This window comes from Manacus vitellinus, unplaced genomic scaffold, assembly GCF_001715985.3.
Source record: "Manacus vitellinus isolate BGI_N305 unplaced genomic scaffold, ASM171598v3 scaffold_29_pilon, whole genome shotgun sequence".
Lineage (NCBI taxonomy): Eukaryota > Metazoa > Chordata > Aves > Passeriformes > Pipridae > Manacus > Manacus vitellinus.
The window spans coordinates 4,766,777-4,788,458 of record NW_021940207.1 but is presented as its reverse complement, the minus strand read 5'-3'; the positions used below and the strand labels follow the sequence as shown (position 1 = coordinate 4,788,458).

At 45.5% G+C, this 21,682-nt stretch overlaps 1 protein-coding gene across 2 annotated transcripts in view; it reads right to left on the bottom strand.

Moving 5' to 3' along the window:
* TP63 (tumor protein p63) overlaps positions 1–21,682 on the bottom strand; it is a 103,524-nt gene that overhangs the window by 5,671 nt on the left and 76,171 nt on the right. The window contains exons 5-11 of one of the 2 annotated variants that reach the window (XM_029960778.1): positions 15,761–15,947; positions 13,994–14,109; positions 13,564–13,673; positions 13,147–13,283; positions 12,072–12,154; positions 11,620–11,756; positions 576–733 (exon numbers count right to left, since the gene is read on the bottom strand). In XM_029960778.1, coding sequence (XP_029816638.1) covers positions 576–733; positions 11,620–11,756; positions 12,072–12,154; positions 13,147–13,283; positions 13,564–13,673; positions 13,994–14,109; positions 15,761–15,947 — 928 coding nt within the window. Of the gene's footprint in view, positions 1–575; positions 734–6,538; positions 7,440–11,619; positions 11,757–12,071; positions 12,155–13,146; positions 13,284–13,563; positions 13,674–13,993; positions 14,110–15,760; positions 15,948–21,682 lie in introns of those variants that run through there. The other variant, XM_029960779.1, reaches the window with a different exon arrangement.

Below are 21,682 nucleotides of genomic sequence, written 5' to 3'. Positions count from 1 at the left end.
GCTTTGTTTTCAGAGACAGCAAGAGCACCCGAAGGGGATCAGCAACAGGTGTGGGCAAGAGTCCAGTGCTTTCGAAATAAATAAATAAATAAATGAAAAACGACCAAAAAAACCCCAACAAAACTCAGCCCCCAGAACCATGTCTGTCATCCTGGATTTACAGGCCTGCTGGGCACTCTTCAGCAGCCAGGAGGAACAGAGCTGTGAGATGCAGATATTTCCTTTGAAATTAAGAAGTGTCTTAATTGAACTGAGGGAAAAAAGTCTTGCTAACATTTGCATCTCCTGTGCTGGGAAAAGATGAAGAAACGAATCTTGAAAGCCAGAGGACAGTGCAGCCAGCTAGAACTGCAGCAAGAAGCAGCTCTGTTCACCCCTGTGAGGCTTTGAGCAGGATGCTGAAGCCTTGCCCCATGGCACATAAGTGAGCAATATTTATTTGGCTCTGCAGGTTCACAGCAAAGGACTCCAGGCTCTCCAGCTTAACACTAGCCACTTGGAGATGCCAAGTCTCCTTGCCCAGACTAGCAGGGAGCGCACAGGGAACAGGAGAAGAAAGAATAAGTGTTTCTTACTGTTGGTTCCCATGCTGTCGGGGATGGTGGTTGGGGTCAGGGCATTGCGCTGCTGGGGGTTGATGAGCTGGCTGACCGAGGGCAGCTTGTTCATGCTGTTCATTTTGCTGAGTGGTGGAGAGTTAGAGCCGTAGGATGACTGCGACTGCATGGAGGTCCTGCAAACCGAGGAGAAGTTAGGACAGGGATCACAACCGTTGGTTGTTAAGAATGTGCATCCAAGGGGCTACATGACCTACTACAGTGAAATCACTGACACCATGGGATCATCGCAGATAAAGATCACTGGAGAGCGAGTCAACAGGACAAGAAGTTTCCCAGGTATTCTTGTCACTTATTTAAAAAAAAAAAAAGTGAATACCAAATAGGTAAAGTTTTTACTTAAATAAAAAGTTTGAACTAAAAGTAGAGTGTCTATGGAAGTTCTTCAGTTGAAAAGAATATATGCAAAGCCAGCAACCAGCTACCAAAATTCAAAGTGTATTTTTAAGTTAAGCTCTCTTTGTGTTCAAAAACTTTTTTCATAAGAAAAAGAACTGAGGAAGCCATCTCAAACCATTCGAACTACCCCTGACACCTGACTGCAGAAGCAATTCTCAGATCAGGTGGCACTTATCACCTTGGTTTCTCCAAAATTCACAGTTATTCATATGGTCGGGTTGTTATCAGGTGCATATTTAACAGCCAGAAGCTCTTTGCTCAAGACAGATTCCATACACCTTAGGGCCCACTGCTGAGATGGACAGAGCTGCCTGGGATGCCAACAAACAGCTTTTGCTGGTGTTAAGGAAAACTTGGTATCCAAACCCTGCAGGCTGCTTACAAAGAGTATCAGGTTCCTACTACCACTCAACAACAGCATTACCCTCCCTCAAGTCCATCCAGCCCCAAACTCCATCCACCATACTCATGAACTGGGCCAGAGAGGTTTGCTGGCAAGCTCCCACTGCCCAGCCCTGAGGGTCCCAGCTGCAATCCTGCTGTGTAAGTGATCCAGACTGTGAAGACCAGACTGCTTCTGAACAGCAGCCCAGTTCCCAGATCGAGTTACGGCTGTGGCATCCCATTTGGAGTGGGGTCTTATGTGGGATATGCAGAAAATTATCATTAAAGCTGGTCCAACAGCAGAACTGGCAGAGCACTGCCATGCCACAAGGGAGCAGGTTTTTCTCTCTCTCACCAGGGGCATTTGCAGGACTGGGCAAAGGCTTGGGAAATGTTCCTGCTTCCCGAGCACAAACACCCTCACAAGCTGTGGTGTTCCTGCAGAGCAGAGGTTGCCCAGCTCGCCACAGAGCCTGGCACTCATATCACAGTGACCCCATGGTGAATGGGGAAGGGCACATTCCCATCTTATTTCCCATTGGGAAACTTGTTCATCTGGGTATAACTGGTTACACCAATTCCTGGGAACTGGCTTTTCTTCTATGCAAATAGAATAGTTATTACTTCAAATAAGGAGAGAAAAGGCTTATTCCTAGATAATTTATTAAAACCTTCAGCACTCAAGGTCAAGTTCCATACAATTACATTGTCTCCAGCTTCTGTACTTTCAAGACTTGGAGTGTTGGGTGGAGAAAACATCTATGCTAACAGGCTGGAGTATCTAAGGCCCTGAAGAAATGTTACCTAATTACACAATTACAGGAGGTACAGAAGGGTGTGAACTGTCCTTTGGCAGTGAAGATGCAGGACAAGATCCAGCAAACTTCATAGACTCAAGGAAGTGGAAAGCACAAGAAGCTTCACAAATTAATATTAACAATGGCAGCAACTCCCAAGGGGAAGTGAAACTGAGCCATGAAGTTCAGACCCAACTTTTCAGAGTGAAGGGAATGATTCAGATCTGAGGTTTCAATTCCCTAATTATGAAGTTGAGGCCAGCCATGAAATTCAAGTCAGGCTGACACCACCCTTAGCCTAAAAGCCTTCTGGATTTAGGACCAGTGAGTATTTCCACTTTACAGGTTCAGGCACCCATCTTAACTGAGCTTCAGCTGAAATTAATACACATCTGAAAAGTCTCTTACGGCAAAATCTGCATGATATGCAAGTGAGGAGGTCACCACGTACACAGTGAAATTCCAAAGCAAATCAACAAAGAATTTCACACAGAGATTGGGTTGCATTGTTTGAGGTCAGTAGTGGCCCTATATCTGCCCTCTCCACCACCAACAGTAATCTCAGCAAAGCTAGTTAGGAGGCTACAAAATACTCTGGGGATAAAAGAAAAAAGAAAAGCAAACCAACCCAAAGCTTTAGAAAACAATTTAGAAAACAAATGCATACTTCAACATATAGCTTAGGGACTCCATTCTTATCTCATTCATACTCATAAGAGTCAAGTTGAAGACAATCAAGCTCAAGAGAATAAAATACAGGAAACAAAAGCATTTTTCTTTGTACCCATACTAGTTTCAACTAAGCTATTCCATCACATAAGCAGATGTTTAAAAGGCCTAGAGAAAGCCATCTAGCCAAAGAAAAGTTGCAAGATAAACCAAGATGCAAAATTTTATTGAAAATTAATGTCACACATCAATATAGCAACAGCCTTAGAAACACAAGAAAATGTTTTTGGTATTAAGCACAAGGACTACATGGTGTTTGAGGATTCATTTAAAATATATTGCTTTTTTTCTCATTTTCTTTTTGAAACAGATATAAGAATGTCATGCACAGTGATTTTCATTAAAATTGTACTTACTATGTCTCAAGAAAGATTAGAAGTAGAAGCATTAACATTTCTTTGATATCAATGCCAACGAAATGCATTTTAATATCAAGGTATAAAGACTTCAATTAAGAGGCTATTATACTTCTTGGAACAGTCTGATACAAAAGGCACTGAGTCACATTCTGCAACTGATTTTTCTCTCTTCAAGAGGCTATGTAATTATTTAGCAAATAACATTTGTAGTTATGCAAGCTCATATGAGGGCAATTGTCTCTCATGCTTCAAGGCATATACTGATCATCTCAAAAAGTCAGGAAGGAACTTCCTTCTTCTCCCATATATGAACTAAGTTCAGTTCACAGGTTACCTTGTATAACTCTACACTTTCCCAACTCACTGGATACCAGCCCTTCACCAGAGGTAGTTAACTGTTTGGGTAGACCAATTACCTGATTGAGTAGGTGAGTCCCAGAGTCCTTACTGACTAGAGAAGCACACTGCCCTGTAAGCAGCCTTAATGCAAATGACATCAAAGGTTCATTAGCTACAAGAATAGGGTAGCTCAGGCTTAGAGTTTAAGATTTCACCCAATCCTCTGTGCCTACAGTTTGCTGCCCCTGAAGACCCAGAGCCAGCCACGATGCAGAAACACACAAGTAGAATCAAATCTGTCCAGGTCTGTGTCTGCCTTCCCTTACAGGAGCCACTGCAAGGTCACATCCCAAGTTCACATAAGGTCAACGTGCCCATTGGCAATGTTTTTTAAAAGCAAGTTTTCCCACTGGGCTGCATAACACGGGGGTGTCACTGATGTAGTCTAGTAACAGCACACAAGTGACACAGATGATGCTCAGTTGCACTCATGTGCTTTGAAAGCCCATGAAGCAGGACACTAAAAAGCAGAGAGATGCCCTTGCTCCCCACATCCCAAAGAGCAATGAACAGTGCATCTTTTTAACCACACCACTGGTTTGTAGGCTTGGTAACTAACTGGAAGCATGGAAAGGAGGAGCTCCTGCAGGCAGACAGCACCTAAAGGGACAGGGGTGGTGATAATAACTCCCCTTGGATTTCAGGTATGGGAATTTCCCAAGGCAGGCAGTGGATGCAATCTGCTCTCCAGGGAATAGAGCTGTAATACAGGGAGTGGATATACATCAACTAGTTGACACAGACTGATATGACCTGACTGACTGATAAGGCCCATTTAGTCCACTTAGTTATTCCTTGAAAGGAAAAAGCTTACTTTCCTGAAGCCTCAGAGATGGTAAAGAAGCAATGAAAAGACAACTAGGAAAAAGTTTTCATTTTATCTGCAGAGGACAGACTACAAAGCAACTAAAATTGCTTTCAGCTCCAGGTATTTCATTAAAAAAAAAAATAGCACCTTCTAAGCACCTTGTAGCTGGAGAGCAAATCAAGTCACCATTAAGATTAGTTTCACAATCATCATCCCCTTATAGCTAAAGTAGGACAAATTGGAAAGCCTTTACAGAGAACAACAGGATCCAAATAATTTATATTCTTGTTTACTGGAAGTCCGAGACGCTGTATTGCCCATCACGGTACAAGAGATTTCCTAGAGGTCAGATCAAATGATGAACTGGAGCCCAAACTGGAATTTCCCAGGGCAGGCTGTGGATGCCTTGTATCTTCTGGTGGGTTGCCTCCTCAAACTTCCTGGTGGACAGGCCCTGGAGCAGAGCTCTAGATACAGATCAGTGTTTCCCTGTCACAGTGTTTTCATATTGCCATCCACAAGCAGACAAGGACAAGATCCAGGAATAAACCTTCATTGGAAGGACAGACAACAGTGCCAAGCATGATTGTACAACTGGGTTGCATTTAGAGTTCAGATCCCATCTCTCATAGGGAAAGGAATTACTGCCCTTCTTCTCCCATATAAAAAGGCACAGAACAATAGTTACCTGCTTTGTGATCTTAAAGAATTTCCTGGAATTTACAGGAAAAGTAAAGAGGCACTTGATTTTGATTATCTTTACACAAGGAATGATGGTAGAGCTGCACTTATATGAAATAGTCACTGCTGGGGTTTAATTAGTTATTATTTATATGTTAATCACAATTTTGGGGGCTTTTTTCCATCAGCCCTCCTCCACACTCCTATGGTAGAACAAGTCTTGCTAAGACAATGAAGGAGATATCCAGAGATGGGATATGGCTCTCAAAGGAGATGTTAGTACAAGTCATCACCTGCTCAGATCACAGCTCTGCTGCCTGGAAGCAGATGATATGATGTTCAGAGATAAGAGTCTTCTCCCAGTGTATCAGGCTTTCTTTCGTTAGTGGGTGGGCCAGGAGGCCCACTCTGCATTTGGGAGGCACTTTCTCTTCAGGCTGTGCTGACAAGTTTGTCAGGGCTGGGTATGCACCTGCCCCAAATAAATCCAGCACAGACAGCACTGCAGGGCACACAGGTCCCCACCAGTATTGATACAGCCTCCTGTGTTTCTCAGGAGCTGTTCATCACTGGCATTTGCAACTGAGCTCTGCTCCCCAGCCACTGCTGATCTGGTGAGACAGCACCCTCAGGAACTTCTTCACATTTCTGTTTCTTGCTGCTGTGAACATTGGAGGGTTCCTCAGAAGCAATGCCACTGCCTGAAAGTGTGGTTTGATGGACACTTCCTTACCAGCATTAGGGGTTGTTCTTCATGTAAAGATATCTGAGCACCTCTCAGAGAGAAGAGCCATAGCAGGCAAAATGCTCACTCTCAACTAGCTCCTCCCTCGTTGCCAGTATCCACACCTGGTGCCATGCTCAGCATTGACAGGTTAATTCCATGACACATTATTTGCCTGTTGATTGTTCCTCTATTGTGATAGTCTGGGCTTGATACTTAGAAAAGAAATTTCCAAATGACTCAAAACCCTCCTTGTCAAGCCCCGTACAACTGGCTTTCAGAGATAAGAGTTTGACAGAAGCAGTGAGAATTTACAAGTCCTTGCTGAGAAACAGTCCTCTGTGCAGGAATTGCTAAACCCAGATGCACTTCATGGACACAATTTGCAAAATCCTCTGGCTGCAGGATTAATGGACAAGGTGGGCATGGCCTGAGGCCACTTGGCTGAGTCAAACTGCAACATATGCTGGCACTGCTTTCCTTTGAACTATGAGATTTGGAGAGAAAGGATAAAAGATAGCAGGGTTGATGAAAACACTATGGTGACATCTAATAACTGCTGAACATCTGTAAGGAAAGGGGCTAAACCCTGACCCCTTTTCACAGGTAGGGCAGTGAGCAGTTTTGGACACTGCCCTTTACACCCTCAGTTGCAAAGAGACAGGGACATTGAGCATACATGGATGTCATTACACTTCAACCTCACATTCAACTTGTGCAGCTCAGTCCACCACTTGGACCGAGCCCACAGACTCAGAAGGGACCTTCCTAAGTTCAGTAAAGCTGGATCAAGGCCAGCAGGGCTGGTGCAAAGTCAAAGTCACCCAGTCCTCCTTACAATTTTGATGTATTTTAGATCAGACCCTTCTTAAGGCTGAAAACAAGGGGAAAAATTCATGATGCTAAATCAGTGGAAAAAAAAGTGATTTCTTAGCAGTGTCAATTCATATAATTATTACCTCTCCCTGTCCAGCAGTACAAATACGTCAGCTGCTTGCACCATTAGTGCATGACCAGCATTAAACAGGCCAAATTGACTATCACAGACCATTTAAACACACATCCCCCACTTCTGTCCCCCCAGGCCATGAACACGATTTTTAACTTAAACAAGACAAAAGGCGTTTTAAAATTGAGACCTGCTCAGAGAAACCCTGCTGAGTTTCACAAATACAGAAGTAAGAAGAAAGAGTATCGACACATTACAAAAACAGGAAAAAAGTTACACCAAGACAGACAACATGGTTCCTGACCTCCCAATGCTATGGGCTACAGCTAAGAGGTCTGTAGATGTGTCTGTTGTTTTTGCAAAGTTTGAGTCCCTTCAGAAGATTACTCTCACTATTCACTCTGCTGCTATCAGGCTGTGTATTTGCCCCACTGTTCCTAGTCCCACCAGCTGGGCAAAGTGACTCTGCCAGCTTGGTTTATGGATATACTGATGGGTTTGGGGGGCTGGAATGTTTTAGGATGGCATCAGTCTGTTTGGGAGGGTCTCTCCTTGAGTCCGTGAGTTCATTCCTGAAGCAGGCCGAAAGGAGACTGTAAAGAAGAAATCAGAGAAAGAAAAAGATGAATGTACAGGACCCTTCACCAGCCACCAAGAGAGAAACAGTCACTTTCCACCTTCATGATCACAGTATGGGCTTTGAAGGAGGGGAAAAGCAGATGTCTTAGCACCTACAGTGAGGGTATGTGACAGGGAGATTTAGGAAGCTGGAAAGCCACAGGCACAAGCAAGTGCTTGGCAAGGAAGGGAAAACAACTAGTTGATATGGAAATCCGATTCTGTGTCCTAGTCTCATGGATACAAATAATGCCCTGATAATGTTCCCACCGACAAAAGAGGAACAAAAGCATTCAGCCAAAAGGGAAAAGGAGCAACAGCTTCCACTGACTCCACATCTAACTACAAATCACTTCAAAACCAGAGGCTGCTGCTAGGGAGAGAGGATGGTGCCTACTGCCCATACTGATTACAGCTCAACTACCCCCCTGGGGCCATGAGCTGATGCAGAGGGCGCTGTATCTTTGGAGCCCACAAAGCGCTTTTACTTGGCTACTTTCATCTTGGCAATTCTCTAGTTAGAACACTATCCAAGTGCCTGGAGTTCACATGCAAGCACAGCACTACAAAACCAAAACAAAACATGCAAAAATCCATTATTAGGTTTCACTCCAAAAATGAGATTAACCAGGTGGAGGTATGAAGAACACCTTCCCCATCAGCCCCCTCCCCGAGACAGCAAGCACCGGGATCCTTGCAGCTCCCAGCTCAGGTGGAGCACTCCAGGCACTGGATAACTAAGCTCTGTCACACCTCACTTATGAGGTTAATTCCTCCTCATTTGCATAATGAGCTGTGCTACTCACTAAGGCAGCCAGTGGGCTGGTAGCTGCAGCTCTGCTGATATGAAAGAAATGCTTGCTGGGACACAAGATCCCACTTGGACATAAGAGCCCTCTTCTCAGTAGCCATTGGAAGACTTTGTGAAAACCCTCCAATCACAGGAGTTGGACTCAGTGATCCTTATGGACCTTATGGGTCCCTTCCAACTTGAGGCATTCTATGATTCTATGCTGCAGTAAATGGAAATACAGACTGTTCTGAAAACAGCGCTCAGAGTGAAATCTAGCACAGGAAATTTTGCTGAATATGGAAAAGTGTTTTCCAGTGAAACCCTTAAAGACTGTGCAGATAACTCCCTGGGAATATTGATCATAAATGTATTTCACATCAGGATATCAAAGAAACATTCTCTCTCCAACAAAGCACTCGCCACTTCTGATATCTCTTGCAGCAGTGATTATCTGGAAAATCTGTGTTTTACACAAATGGTGGCAGACCACAAAAAGGACATCTTCTAAATAAGTATGTGTGCTGTGGTTCAAACATGGGCCCCAAGATTAGACAGTGAAAAAGGAAGAATAGAAACTGCAGGAAAAAAAGCCCAACAACTTCCCACCGATGATCATGAAGGTATTTGGCATAACAGTAAATAAGAGAAAACCATGCACAAAGGAGCAAGCAGAGAGAGGAGATGAGACAGAGAAATATTGTAGCTTGGCACAACCCGGAACATTGCAGTATTTTGGTCATCTTGTGGGACACGAGATTTCTGATTGTCACCAGATTTATCCTTTTTATTCCAGAACATTCCAGCTACATCTGCTAGCCTGTCATATGCAATACTGGTCTGTATGTGTATGAGGGCAATTATACAGTTGTTTTCCAAAATGACAGATTTATCATTTTAAAACTACCTTTCACCATTATAACCTCAACCTTGCTTTTCCTACTCGTCAAAAAAGATGACATTTTCCATGTTGTAGGAATGAAAGGGACAACTCTTCCCACACACCTCGATAGCTTCTCTATGTTAATCATTGCCCTGAAAAATAAACTGAAAAAAAATCAAGCAATTCCTCCATCAAGGTTTGACTGTACAGCAGTCAAGGCAACTTGCAAACATTCCAGTCCCACAGAGCCCTGCTGAGACCTACAGCTTCCAACACACTCAAACTTGGTCATGGCATATGCACTTTCCTAGCTTCCACTTTTCACACAGGCATTGAACTAAGGTGAACCAAGCCTGAATTTTGGAAGTACATCCCTACTTACAAAATGAAAGGCCAGAACAGACTCGATTCTTTTTTGGGGTGCAATTGCATCTAGGAGTCTTTTCAGCCTAAAAATCCCTTTGCCCTGAACAAATTCCTTCAGATATTAAGCCACACCCTGGATTATTGAGGAAAAAGCATCAAAACCCAACTGCACCTAAGAAACTATTGCCTGAATACGAATTTCAGCACAGAAGATTCTGCTTGATGGCAGGCTATTGGCAGAGACAACTGCAGCAGCTCTGGACAAGCACTGAAAAGTTATTTTTCTCCCCACTCCTGGCATCCTTAAAAGCTCTTAATCTTTCTCCCTTGTATTTGAGCACACTCAGCAACTGAGAAAAATGAGTTTATAATGGGACGAGTGCCAGGAGACACGCTGAAAGATATCTCATTAAATTAAATGACTGGACTTCTACATGCTGGTCTTAAAGGTAACACAAATACCAACCTCCGTTGCCAGAAACCCATCCTCCTGATACAGGAAGAATGAAAACAGTAATTATGGTAAAGCCAACTGTCAGCACCAAGCGAAAGCTGTCATCTGCTGCTGTCCATTTCTGCTTACAAAACCATTTCTCAGATGAAATGGCTGTGGTTCAGGTGGAGCTTTGAAAACGAGCAGCAGAACACACGAAGGCCGCAATGCCTAGAAGCTAGTAAATACAAGCTATAGTATATACAAACAGTGTAGATGACTGATAAAAGTAACTAATGATAATGAGATTTTTAAGTGCCCCCCCAAAAAAGAGTCCAGAGGCCCTGGATGCTCCAGCCATTTTGGCACAAGGCTTTTTTCACACCTCCGCGAGACTCCAGCTGACACTAAAAACACACAGGCCGAAATGCGAACACACGCGGAGAGCTGGCTGAAAGCTGCGGTATTGCAGAAGTCCTGAGACAAGGCCAAGGCACTGAAATAAATCCCTACAGGCTCAAGTGGGACTTATGTGGTGCCTTGGCCTCGTGCTAACCTCTGCAGGGGAATGAGTTATACCCACAGCCTCTTGACGCGAGAGCTCTCCGGCAGGAACGCGTGAGTTCCGAAGCACTACCGCTGGCAGCCACCTACAGTCTGGGCAGCTATTCTGTGTCACCCGAGACAGCAGGTGAAGCAATGCTCATGAACAACACTGCTGGGAAGTCTGGGAAGTCATTCTCTGACCCGGCCTCTGTAACTGCAAAGCTCTGGGAACTGAGAGGAATATGGAAACCAGACACTTATTTGGCCCTTCTTCTCCCCCGACCTCCTGGCACTTACACCACCCAAAGCAATGCCAGTGCAGCCCCGTCAGCTGAGTTCAGAAAGGGCCTATACCTGCCCAGATGGGAAATTTCTCATAAGCAACATGGAGAGTCAGTTGGCAAAGTATAGTTTTTGACAACAGTTTAAAAGTGTACGTGTAGAGTCTTTCTTTGAAGTGTCCACAGGTCACAAAGGAAATCTCACATGTTTCAACCTCGTTCTCGACTTTCAGCTCCCTGTTTTATAGCTGAGCAATCTAAAGTATTGCTGTCCCATCGAGACATCAGCCCTCCAACACACCAGAGATGCATAGCAGTCAGGTCCAAGCACTCAGCTGAGTCAGTGCTCACAGTCCCAGCTCTACACACTGTGGTAAGATGCTCAGTGGAAATGCTGGAAGTGGATCAGTGGATGCTTCTCTGGAGAAGAAAGGGAGATGGCTCCATGTTTGTTGCCATTCCCCTGGAGCAGACGAGAGCAGTGCACCCAGCCTGTGCTCCCCAGCTGGGGCAGGCACATGCAGCAGGTTTCTCACCCCAGGCTGTCAATGGCTCTGCCTTTCTGTGCTGCCCCTCAGGTTCTAGCTGGAAGTCAGAAACAAGGAACTAAGTCTGTCCTCTTTCACCCTGTGAGGCCAAAAGGTGAAATGTGTGGGACAAGAGACTAAAGAGGGACCTTTCAAGCAGTCAGGACATGTGCTTGGGGAAGGAGGACTCCTTTGCCCCATTGCTTGGCCCTCATTTGAGCACCATCTCCTTATGAAAAGCAGTGCAGAAGCCTTCTGTGTCTCTCTCCTCTCTCCCCCTTCCTCACTGTCCCCACTGCACTGACCACTGCAAGCACTCTCATACTCACTGCTTCTGGAGCAAGTGCTGGTGCTGCTGCTGCTGCTGCTGCCGGTAGGTCTCAATCGTGTGCTGGGGAAGGTACTGCATCAGCTCCAGGGACTCTTTGATCTTTAGTAGCATTTCATACGTCTCCCGTCCCCTCACCTGCATCATGGGAAAAGCAAAGGTGGTGGGGGAAAAAAAGCTTTAAAGGACTGCATCTATACTCCTTAGTGACAGCCCTTGGGATATTCTCGTATGTCTCACACAAGCCACTCTTAGTCATCAGCTAAAGAGACTTTTAATATTTTTTAATTTGCAATATGTACTTAAAATAGGTAGCTCTTGGGATTAGAAAAACCCAGAAACTATTCTTCTAGCCCCAGCCCCATCATCAGTCCTCTCTGAAGTCTAGCTGAGCCTCAAGTCACCAAGAAAGATATTAAACACAGGGTAAACGCAAAGATAGAGAGAACTCACTGGCAAGTATAAGAGCTCATCATCTGGGGAACGTCTCTTTTTGATAGATGTCATCTGTATGCCGTGAGTTCCTTGTCGAAACGCTGGAAGAGAAACCCCAAAATCATCCCATTAAAAAAAAAAGAAAAAAAAGAGGAGGGGAAGGAGGGTATGACAAAGAAGGCAAAAAGAGATACAAAAGAGACATGGAGTGCATGGTCAGCTTAGATTTGTAGTGCTCTGAAAGGATCTCTGCCTGAGCCAGTCCAGAACTGTGCTTGCAAGCTCTCCTGGATCAATAAGGCAGATGTTGGCTGACCATACCATTTGGAGAAACACATCAGCCAAAGAGTGCTGGATATATGACAAACCCCCAGCAAGCCATGTTTAGAACTTTCCTCTAAAGGCTGTGAGTTTTGGTATTACAGTGCTCATGAGCTGTTGGTGAATCACTGATCCGCAAAGGCAAGATAACAGACAGGGAACATTCAATATTCACTGAGAAAAGAAAGCCATACTCCAATATGCCTCCTATTAAAACATGCTGCCTTGCTGTTCAGCCTTGTGCCATCACTGGGTGTACATGGGAAACCAAAGCTGAATTTCCACGTCCTGCATGTCTGATGAGTACTTTGCACTCTTTAGAGCACAGAGAGGTTGCTCACCCGAGCACCTCTGATGCACAGCAGGGTTTATGTGCAGCCTTAATCTAGATCCCTGTGGCTGGAAGGCATGCCACAGCACAAGCCTCTGGCTGGATGAAGCAGAGAATAACAGCACAGCCTCAAACAAGAAGTAAAGGTTCAAAAAGCTGTTTGAGTTCCAGGCATGTAATTGGAAAGTGACAAATAAACAGCCCCACAGCCACCACCGGCAGTGCTGTAAGAGACCTCACAAACCCAGTTTGTCAAACACTGTATTGCGAACACCAGCTCCTTTTTTAGGCTGATTCACCCCGGGAGAACAGACATTTGACGTCCTCCTGCCCCCAAGCCCATGCACAGCACCACCCTGTCCCTGCAGCACAAGCACTGGGGACGCACCGCACCCAGTGACAGCACAATTTGCCATCTGCCCAGCTCTGCCAGCTACTTACGGCGCTTCGTACCATCACCATTCTTTGTGCTGTCAGAGACTTGCTGCTTGCGGATGCTGTCCTCGTCTGCTTTGCGGTCTCTGCCTGGGCAAGCGCAAATACGGGCTTCGAAACACCGGCGGCCCAAGACTTGCCCACTGGGAAGAGAGGTGAGAAGAAACATCAGCTGGCATCTTGGATGCAGGCCAGTAGCACCCCTCAGCTTCATACCAGACTATGCAGACGGACCCAAACCTCCCATTTCCCAGTCAGGATTTCCAAGGAGTTGGGCAACTCCCACCTGCAAAAATCTAAAAAAATATCCCACAGCCCCTTGAATCAAACTGTTCCTAAGAATATGGAATGTTGCCCTGAGTGGAAGACGAGCCAGAAGGCCACCTTTCCAGCAAAGGTTTACCCACAGGATACACTACTTACTCTCTTGTTTCCAGAGTCACAATGATAAGGATTGGGCGACGGTTCATCCCTCCAACGCAGCTACTGTTACACATGAAGTTGTACAAGACTGTGGTGAACTCAGTACCAACCTGGATGAGACAAAGGGGATGAGCACAAGAGATGGTGGATGGAAAGCTCTGCTTTTTCCAAGCTGTCCTCTTTTATTTCCCAAGCTGCAATCGTACTAGCATGAAAAAGGCCCCCACTACAAGGCTTCCTTAAAGGAAATGAAGAATTCCTGCCCTCAAGGGATAAAGAGGGTGTTTAATAGCTCATTTCTGACAAAGAGGAAGAAGGGATTCATTGAAATGAGAATGGGGAAAGCACAAGATCCCAACTCCTCTGACTAGGGTTGCAATCCCCACCCCTTCATGTACCAGGACACCACCACCCTGAGCTCACAACGTACCTGGGGTGGCTCATAGGGGACCAGCACACTCTGCCTGCCGGTGATGGGGTCTTCTACATACTGGGCATGGCTGTTCCCTTCCACCCTGATCAGGTGGCTGGGAGGTGCAATCTGCCCTGCAAGGGTAAGGAGGAAAAAAAAACCAAGAGACACTGTTCAGTGAAGCAAGGTCACGTGCAGGGAGTTCCCTAAAGGGAACTCCTGGCCCCAGAGGTCTATCGGAGCATGCACGTGCCTCCCAGCCCTTAAAGCATCCCTTCCCAAGATCCCTTATGCCAGACATCAGAGGCAACATGGACTTTCTCAAGCTTACTCTGGGCACCAGTGACTAAACTTGAACAAGTGCCTCCCAAGATCCCAGACTAAGTGAGCCCAAATGTCAACAGCAGCTCTTCCAGCACAGAATTTGTATGGATTTTCACATCAGCTGAAAGCCTTTCTCTTCCTCCCTCTAGTGCATACACAAAGCAAAATCCTTCAAGTTTCAATTTCTACTCTTTCCCCCATCAATTGCTAGCCCTCTTCTGCTCCCTCTCATCAGTCATGATCCTAAGGAGCTAAAAAGGATTCAAGCAGCAAGAGAAATATGCATTTAATTAACAGTCAGCTTGAAAAATCTTGCTTGCCTACAGCAGCAGAAGGCAACATGATCTTCTTGGTTCCTAGGCCACTTTCCAATAATTAAAAGTTTCCTTTCTAGAAGTTTTCTTCAGTGTTTCTACAACAGACAACTAAATTCTGAGGAAAGAAGCCTGCTATGGGTTCATCTCAAGAATTTTTTTTGTGTATTAACTACTTGTTTCTTACTCAAAATACAGCCTATTTCTAGACAATAACTATTTCAGAATAAGAATTTATAGTTTTAATATTTTCTTTCTTAAAACTCCATTATTGAAAGGTATCAACACTCAAAAAATCCAGTTCTGTTAGAAAAGCACTTTCTAATATGAAAAATTGTCTTGAAGAACTGTCTCATTGATTTTACACTCACAAGTCCTTGCTTATTTTTGGGGCTCATCTAGCTGACTGCTCTGTAACCAGCAACGGGATCCAGGCTCCTAAGACATCCTGATAACTGACACCAACTGGGTTTTTTTACAGTAGGAGATAAATTATGCACGTAGAATAAAACAGATGCTCATCTGAACTTATGTGAACTTAAGTGGCCAAGGCAAAATGGAACCCAGCCCATGAGTTTGCAGAAAACCCCAGGGCATTTTAAAAGCAGCTGCTACTTCACTAACATGAGGAGAAGTAACTAAAAGATTATAACATTAATACTGACCCAATAGTGGTGAGTGTACAGGAAGGTTACCTACAGTTGATGCTGGCACTTTGTGTTGTCCTGCTAGAGATAAACAGCCCCTCTGTCTTTGAGGCACGGATTAAGGACTGGAGATGATATTGCATCCTGTTACTAGATCCCTGTCCCAGCGACATGGAAGCTCATTCCTGAGCACAAGAACAGCTGCTTCTCATTGCAGGGGCAAAAGCAGAGCAGGGAAAGGCTGCCAGAGGGACACTGCCTGCCATGGGGACAGACATCCATCCAACCTGGGCAGGCGTGGGGTTTATTTCAGTACTTTCTTCCCAAGGACATGCTTGCACAGGGACAGCTAAAGTATTGTATGACGCTTCCTGCTAAGCATGGGAAATAAAAAGCTGCACAAGAGGGACAGAGGTCTGCTTCCAGAAGGTTTGCTCTGAAGCTGCTGTCAAATCCCTGCCCTGGCCAGTCAGCAGCCAGCAAAGCACTGCCCTCCTTACCCTCGTTGAACTCCCGGCTCAGCTCGTGGTTCGGGCAGCGTTTGACCACTTCAGTGACATGTTCAGCTTTCTTGTAGACTGGCATAGCCCTGATGACAGCTCCCTGAGGTGGTGGGGTCATCACTTTGATCTGGATGGGACATGTCTTGGCAATCTGGCAGTACAGCTTTTTCAGTTCGGTGGAATACTGAAAGGTGAAAAGACCAAGAGAGTCAGGAAGGTCAGCTAGAGATGGAGGCACACCAGAAGGATGGAGATGGGTTTGCACATGTAACTGAAAGCACCAATGCATTGCATTGCACTTGTTTGCACAACAGCCACACTTCCAGACAAGTGACAAAACCCCTAAACCTTTACCTGTTTTAAAGCAGCAGAGCATAAATCTACATCCTAGTTTTCCCAAAGGCAAAAACTTCAGATAAAGAGCACTTCCTTTACACAAACACATACAGTCTTTATTTCTCTTGGGCACACCTCTTCTCTTCCAAGGGACATCCATTACCTACCTAACAAAACAGATGCTACTCTTTTCACAGGACCCTGTAATCCTGGAAGCACTGGAAACCACACACGTAAAGCGTTTCACCCTGCTTTCTAAGAAACGCTTCTACTTTTGCAGAGAGATGAAATAAAAACATGAACCTTGGGACTGAAGAGTACTTGAAAGCAAGACTGACCGATTTGAGAGTTGTATCAAATCTGACATTACAGTTATCTTTTAAAAGCATTTCATACATCTACTGAGCACCTCTGTAGCAATCTCCTCACTTCTAAACTCAAAGCATTACATTCAAAAAACAGGTTTGGTTTTTTTTTTCAAATATTCAAAGACCAGAAGAGTTGAACAATCCAGAAACCAGGTCAATAGTGAGACCTAGAGCAAAACTCTGCATCTGGCTCCATAAGGGAGGCTGTGTCCATGCAATGAACATCTGAAACACTGTTCACTGTGCTCTTTTGGATCATATTAGGTTTCTCTTAAGATGTTCTCCACTAAAACAGTAACACCGATGCAGCATTTTCCTGAAGTGTGTTCACATCTGGAAACCTTTACTCAGCAACACATCAAGGCTGAGGTTGTTGGTTTCTTTTCAAAACCCCTCAATGAAATAAAGGCACATGCTTTACCAGGGAGAATTGCAAGGGAGCTCTTAATTGGTTCAGTACTGCATAACCTGAACCCATTTTCCTGGATGTCTCCCATGAAGGAGACACTCCGGTCTTCCCTGCTGTACAAGGTTGTTCCAAAGTATGGCATTTTTTTTCAGTACCCCACTCCAGAGGTATTCCATTTTCTCCTGGTGCTCAGACACTGAGGAGTGCAGAGCTTTCCCAGTAACTCTAACAATGTAACTCACAGGAATTGCTGGCATTTCCCCATTTCCATGTCTTCAATTCTTGCAGAGAAAGAAAAGTGAAAGCCCCAGGGTGGTTTTGGGGTTTTTTTCCCCAAAAAAACGTGTCTAGCAGCCATGGGCCAATACAGCCCCTTTCCCAACTGTCCAAACAGAGCAGCAACAGGTTCATACTGGTCAAGAGCACGACTGGGCCATCCACCCCACTGGGATGGGAAGAGCCAGCGTGTGCATGGGTGGGTGGCGGATGACGTGGCAGCAAAAGGATTAGTTAGCTATATTCAGGGATTATTTGCATTTCAAAGTGGTGTACACATGGCTAACACAGGAAAAACCAAACTTGGGAGAGACACTGGGTAGGAGAGGGGGATTAAATATAAGCCAGTCTCTTCCCTCCTCACTCAACACCATCCTGCCATGTGGCAGAGAAGATGCTACATGTATTTAAGCTACAAAAAAAGATTTCTTTAAAATGCAAAGGCCAAATTGTGCAATGTATTATATGTGCCTGCAGGCTAGAGATTAAACCCACAAAGGATTTACCCAGCCCGCGGAAACAGGGAACATGCCAAACAATTACAAAAAAAAGTTGCGAAACAGATCTAGATGGTGATTTATATCATACATCTTTTAAACCTGAAATTCCTTATTGTTTTTTAATTAAAAAGCAATTCCTTACTGAAGGTAAGAGTGAGCTCACCATCTTGTCTTTTCATCTCAAGAGGTAGAAGAAGAATCACTTATATGTGAAAGAGGAAGAAAATATGTAGAGAATTGTTTCCTTCAATACATCAGTTTGCTCATAGCATTGTGAAGGCTTCAAGGACAGAAAGCCTCAAAAATCTCAAAAAGGCAACTAATCACTTGGATGCCTTAACATCACTGAAGTGTAAAGAAATTGGGCACCCAAAGGTGATGGGCTGAAATGAAAGCACAAATATGGAACAGCAGTGGTGCATGGAGGGCACAGCACACGCCAGGAGCCAACGTGTCCAGTGTCTGCAGGCATCCAGAGAATTGAACAAATGGAAGGAGATACACACCCCTCAGTCACCGGGTAGGACTAGTGGTGTTGACTGTAATTTTATGTATAATATCTTCAAAGACAGAAAGCTGGGGTTACAAGAAAGGGGGGGGAGGGGGGGAAATCACTGCTTTCAGAAGGACAGTGAGGTACCCCACACCAGCATGAATACTGAAGCTCCTGATGAAACAGCATGGCCCCTCTGTCAGCAGAGAAAGGGATCTGCTCCTCATCTACCCCTTGGCACCCCTACTGTCAGGTCCCTTTGGCTACAAACACCAAGGGAGGCATTAGACCTGCAGTTTAATTTCACAGAAAGCAAACAGCCAAGAGCTAATGAACAAGCCTGTCGAACAAAGAAATATATATACATGTATATATGCTCCCAAAACACAGGGTAAACTAAAGAGCTGTAGGTTCTGGCCAACACCTTGAATTTGGCATGTCAGAAAAGGAGGCTAAGCAGGAGCCTCACCTCTGCTTCAGGACATGGTCAGGGCATGGGGATGCAAGCAGCAGTACCCAGCAGAGGCAAACAAGACAGTAGGAGGGCTGAGCCACTTCTGTCACCCGACTGCAAGGAGTTCAAGCCTCACAGGCACTGCACAGGGCTTGAAGACATGGCATAGAGCCATGATTTCACAACTACCCCAGGCACAGCCACCTGCAAGCGTGTAATCACTGAACGGACGGTCATTTAACACTGGTGTAAATCTGTCCACGAGGTACCTGCTGTCAGACAGTAAGGGGCTCGAGTTTCCCACCCTGCCAACTTTGCTGCAACCATGGGTAACCTGATGCACACAGCCACTTACTGGCACAAATAGATGCAAACAACTAGGTCATGATGACTTCGTACTGGATCAGTGATAATCGCTATATCCACAGAGCAAGACAGGATATTGTAGATAGATTTCAAAGCAAATGCGCTTCAGAAAAAAATCCCAAGGCAGAAGCTGTCTGTGCATTCAGATAGTGCCTGCAAGCAAGGATCAGCCCATCTTGCTGCTCCTCAGTGGTCCCAAACCACCCCACCTTGCAGGAGGTGTCCCCCTGCCACTGTTTTCATGTGTGAGGGGTAAGATCATGAGACGAGTAATTCCCAGAAATCCAAAGCATGATTATTAATCAACACACCTAAGTAGGAAAACTAAATTAATTCGGAGTGCAAATATAAAAAATGAGCTTGATCCAACAAACAAGCCTATCAGTTAACAAGACAACAATAGTCATTATCTAGCAGCAGGAACAGAAGTTGTGCCAACAGCCTGAGGAGTGCAAACACCACTTCCACCAGACAGAGACCTGAAAGTCCTTTAAAACAAAAGAGTTGACTCTGGCAACGTGTCCTCTGTTCAAGAGGGAGAGGAAAGAGCTTTTAGCTCAGACTTTTCTTTGGGGTTCAAGTGCTGCCTGTTGTGAATTTAGCTTTTTGCTTAAGATTATGTTTTAAAAGGAAAGATGAAAACATTCCAGCGCCTGCAGCTCTGCTCTCCCCACCTGCCTGTGCAGACATACTGTATTACCCACTTTTGGCACCCTGACTGGTAATTCAGTATCACAATATACACAAGCCAGCTACCATCAGGCAACACCTGTCTGATTTCTCAGTAAGCCCCTTCTCCGGAAGGTGTGTCAACAGAGGGTTTAAAGGAGAAAACAAAACACTTTTCGACTCTCAAATGGAGAATATTTGCTAGAAAGGACTGAATGCTCAGTGCAATACAAGCAATGGCTTTTCACTGAGCATTCAACTCCCCTGCAAAACTCTGATGCAGTGAAATCCCCCAAACACTCATTTAAAAATCTACCTCTAATATCTGCTTTACCATCTGATCTAGCCGGGGGATTATGGCTCCTAAATCTTTAAAAGGAGCAGGGTTCAGTCAGCACTACAAATGCTGATGGATGTCAACTTGAAGGTGATCCCAGAGGTTGGCTTACAGCATTACAGCTCCCTGAGTCCCTTCTGCTCAGATCAACAGGTCTTTAAAATCTTTTTCAAACTTCTTTCAAGCAGTCAAGTTCAACTCAGTTAACTAGATTTGTTTTACTTGATGTTTTCAAAGCTATATCAGTCAGCTATGCTTTCTCCCCTATCAGACTAACTCCAAGAAGGGAAAAATAAATGAAAAGAACAGACTAGAAGAATGGGAAAGCAACAGTTACCTCCACCAAAGTATTCACCGGTGAAAACAAGGAGAGTCACAAAAAATAGAAAATAATCTGCATATGTTTTAATTATTTAGGAGAAAAGAGGTAATGGAAAGAAAGGAAGCCATCTACTAAGAATAAAACTTGAGATTTACTCAAGCACCTTAAACATTTTCGCTTTGATAATGATTTATCTTTTCATTTACAAAAAACTGTTGGGAGCATGTGTGGGCACATTAGAAATACATGTGTGCACACACAGACACACACACTTAAAAACCAACTTGTATCCAGAGGACACTCAGCAAAGAAGAGCTCCAACAGGAGCACTGCAGACATGGATTTAACCTTCAACTCAGCATAACCTTAACCCCACCACTTGCTAGCTGACTTGTAGCTTCAGTTTAAAGTCGTCTATCTCACTAGGCTTCAGAGAAAAGTGGACAGCTTGTTGCTACTGGACGTAGCAGATATTCAAACCATGGGCACAGCTGACAGGTCCGGCAATCATCAGCCCCTCGGGTGCCTACGGATCCACCATGTGTGGCAACAACCCCCAGCCTCACAGTCCATTGTACCAGTGAGCATCCCCCATCTGCAAGGGAAGCCATCCTGCGATGATCGGGAGGATGGCAGCCGGAGAGGATGCTGATGCAGCCCTGCTAGTGCTTTGCAGACATTTACCAAATTTCTCCACCCCGGGGCAAAGGAAAAACTCTTGTCACACTCTCTTCCCTCTTGAGGAAGGGCAGTGAATCACCCAAGGGCGTCCGCCTTTGCAAAGACTTAAACTTCATTTCCCCCTCGGGCTCCTCTGCCCCCTCCCCGTCCCCGCCGCCTCTGCCAGGCGCGCACGAACGGTGCTGACGAGCTATTAAAATCCTTCCTCCGAGCGCTTTTCCCCGGGAGCCGCAGCCAAAGGCCGCCTGTTGCCACCTGTCAGTCGCGGGGATTAATTACCTGCGCCGGGCGGGGAGCGGCACATTCCTGCCGGCCTCGCCCGCCGGGATGTTGACATCAGGCAGGTGGGCCCGCGTCCCCGGCGCGCCCGCCCGGCCCAGGGACCGACCCACGGGGCGTGGGGACCGGCAGCGCCGCGGAAAACCGCAAAGGAGCGGGAGACGCGGGGAGGGAGAGCGTGTCCGGGGCTTGCCCCGGGGCTGGCGGCCACATCCCAGCGCCAGCACTGCTGCTGAATAGCGCGCCTTGGAAACCTAGGCGCAAAAAAAATAAATATATATGTGCGTGCGTGTGTCGTGTGGTGTGTGTGTTGACCCTGGCTTAGGTAAACGGGGAAGGGGAGGGGTGGCGGGGAGGAGAGCGGAGAAACATAGCCTGCGGACAGGGATTCAGGGGCCGCTGCCCGCCGCGCCCCGCCCGCTCCCCCGG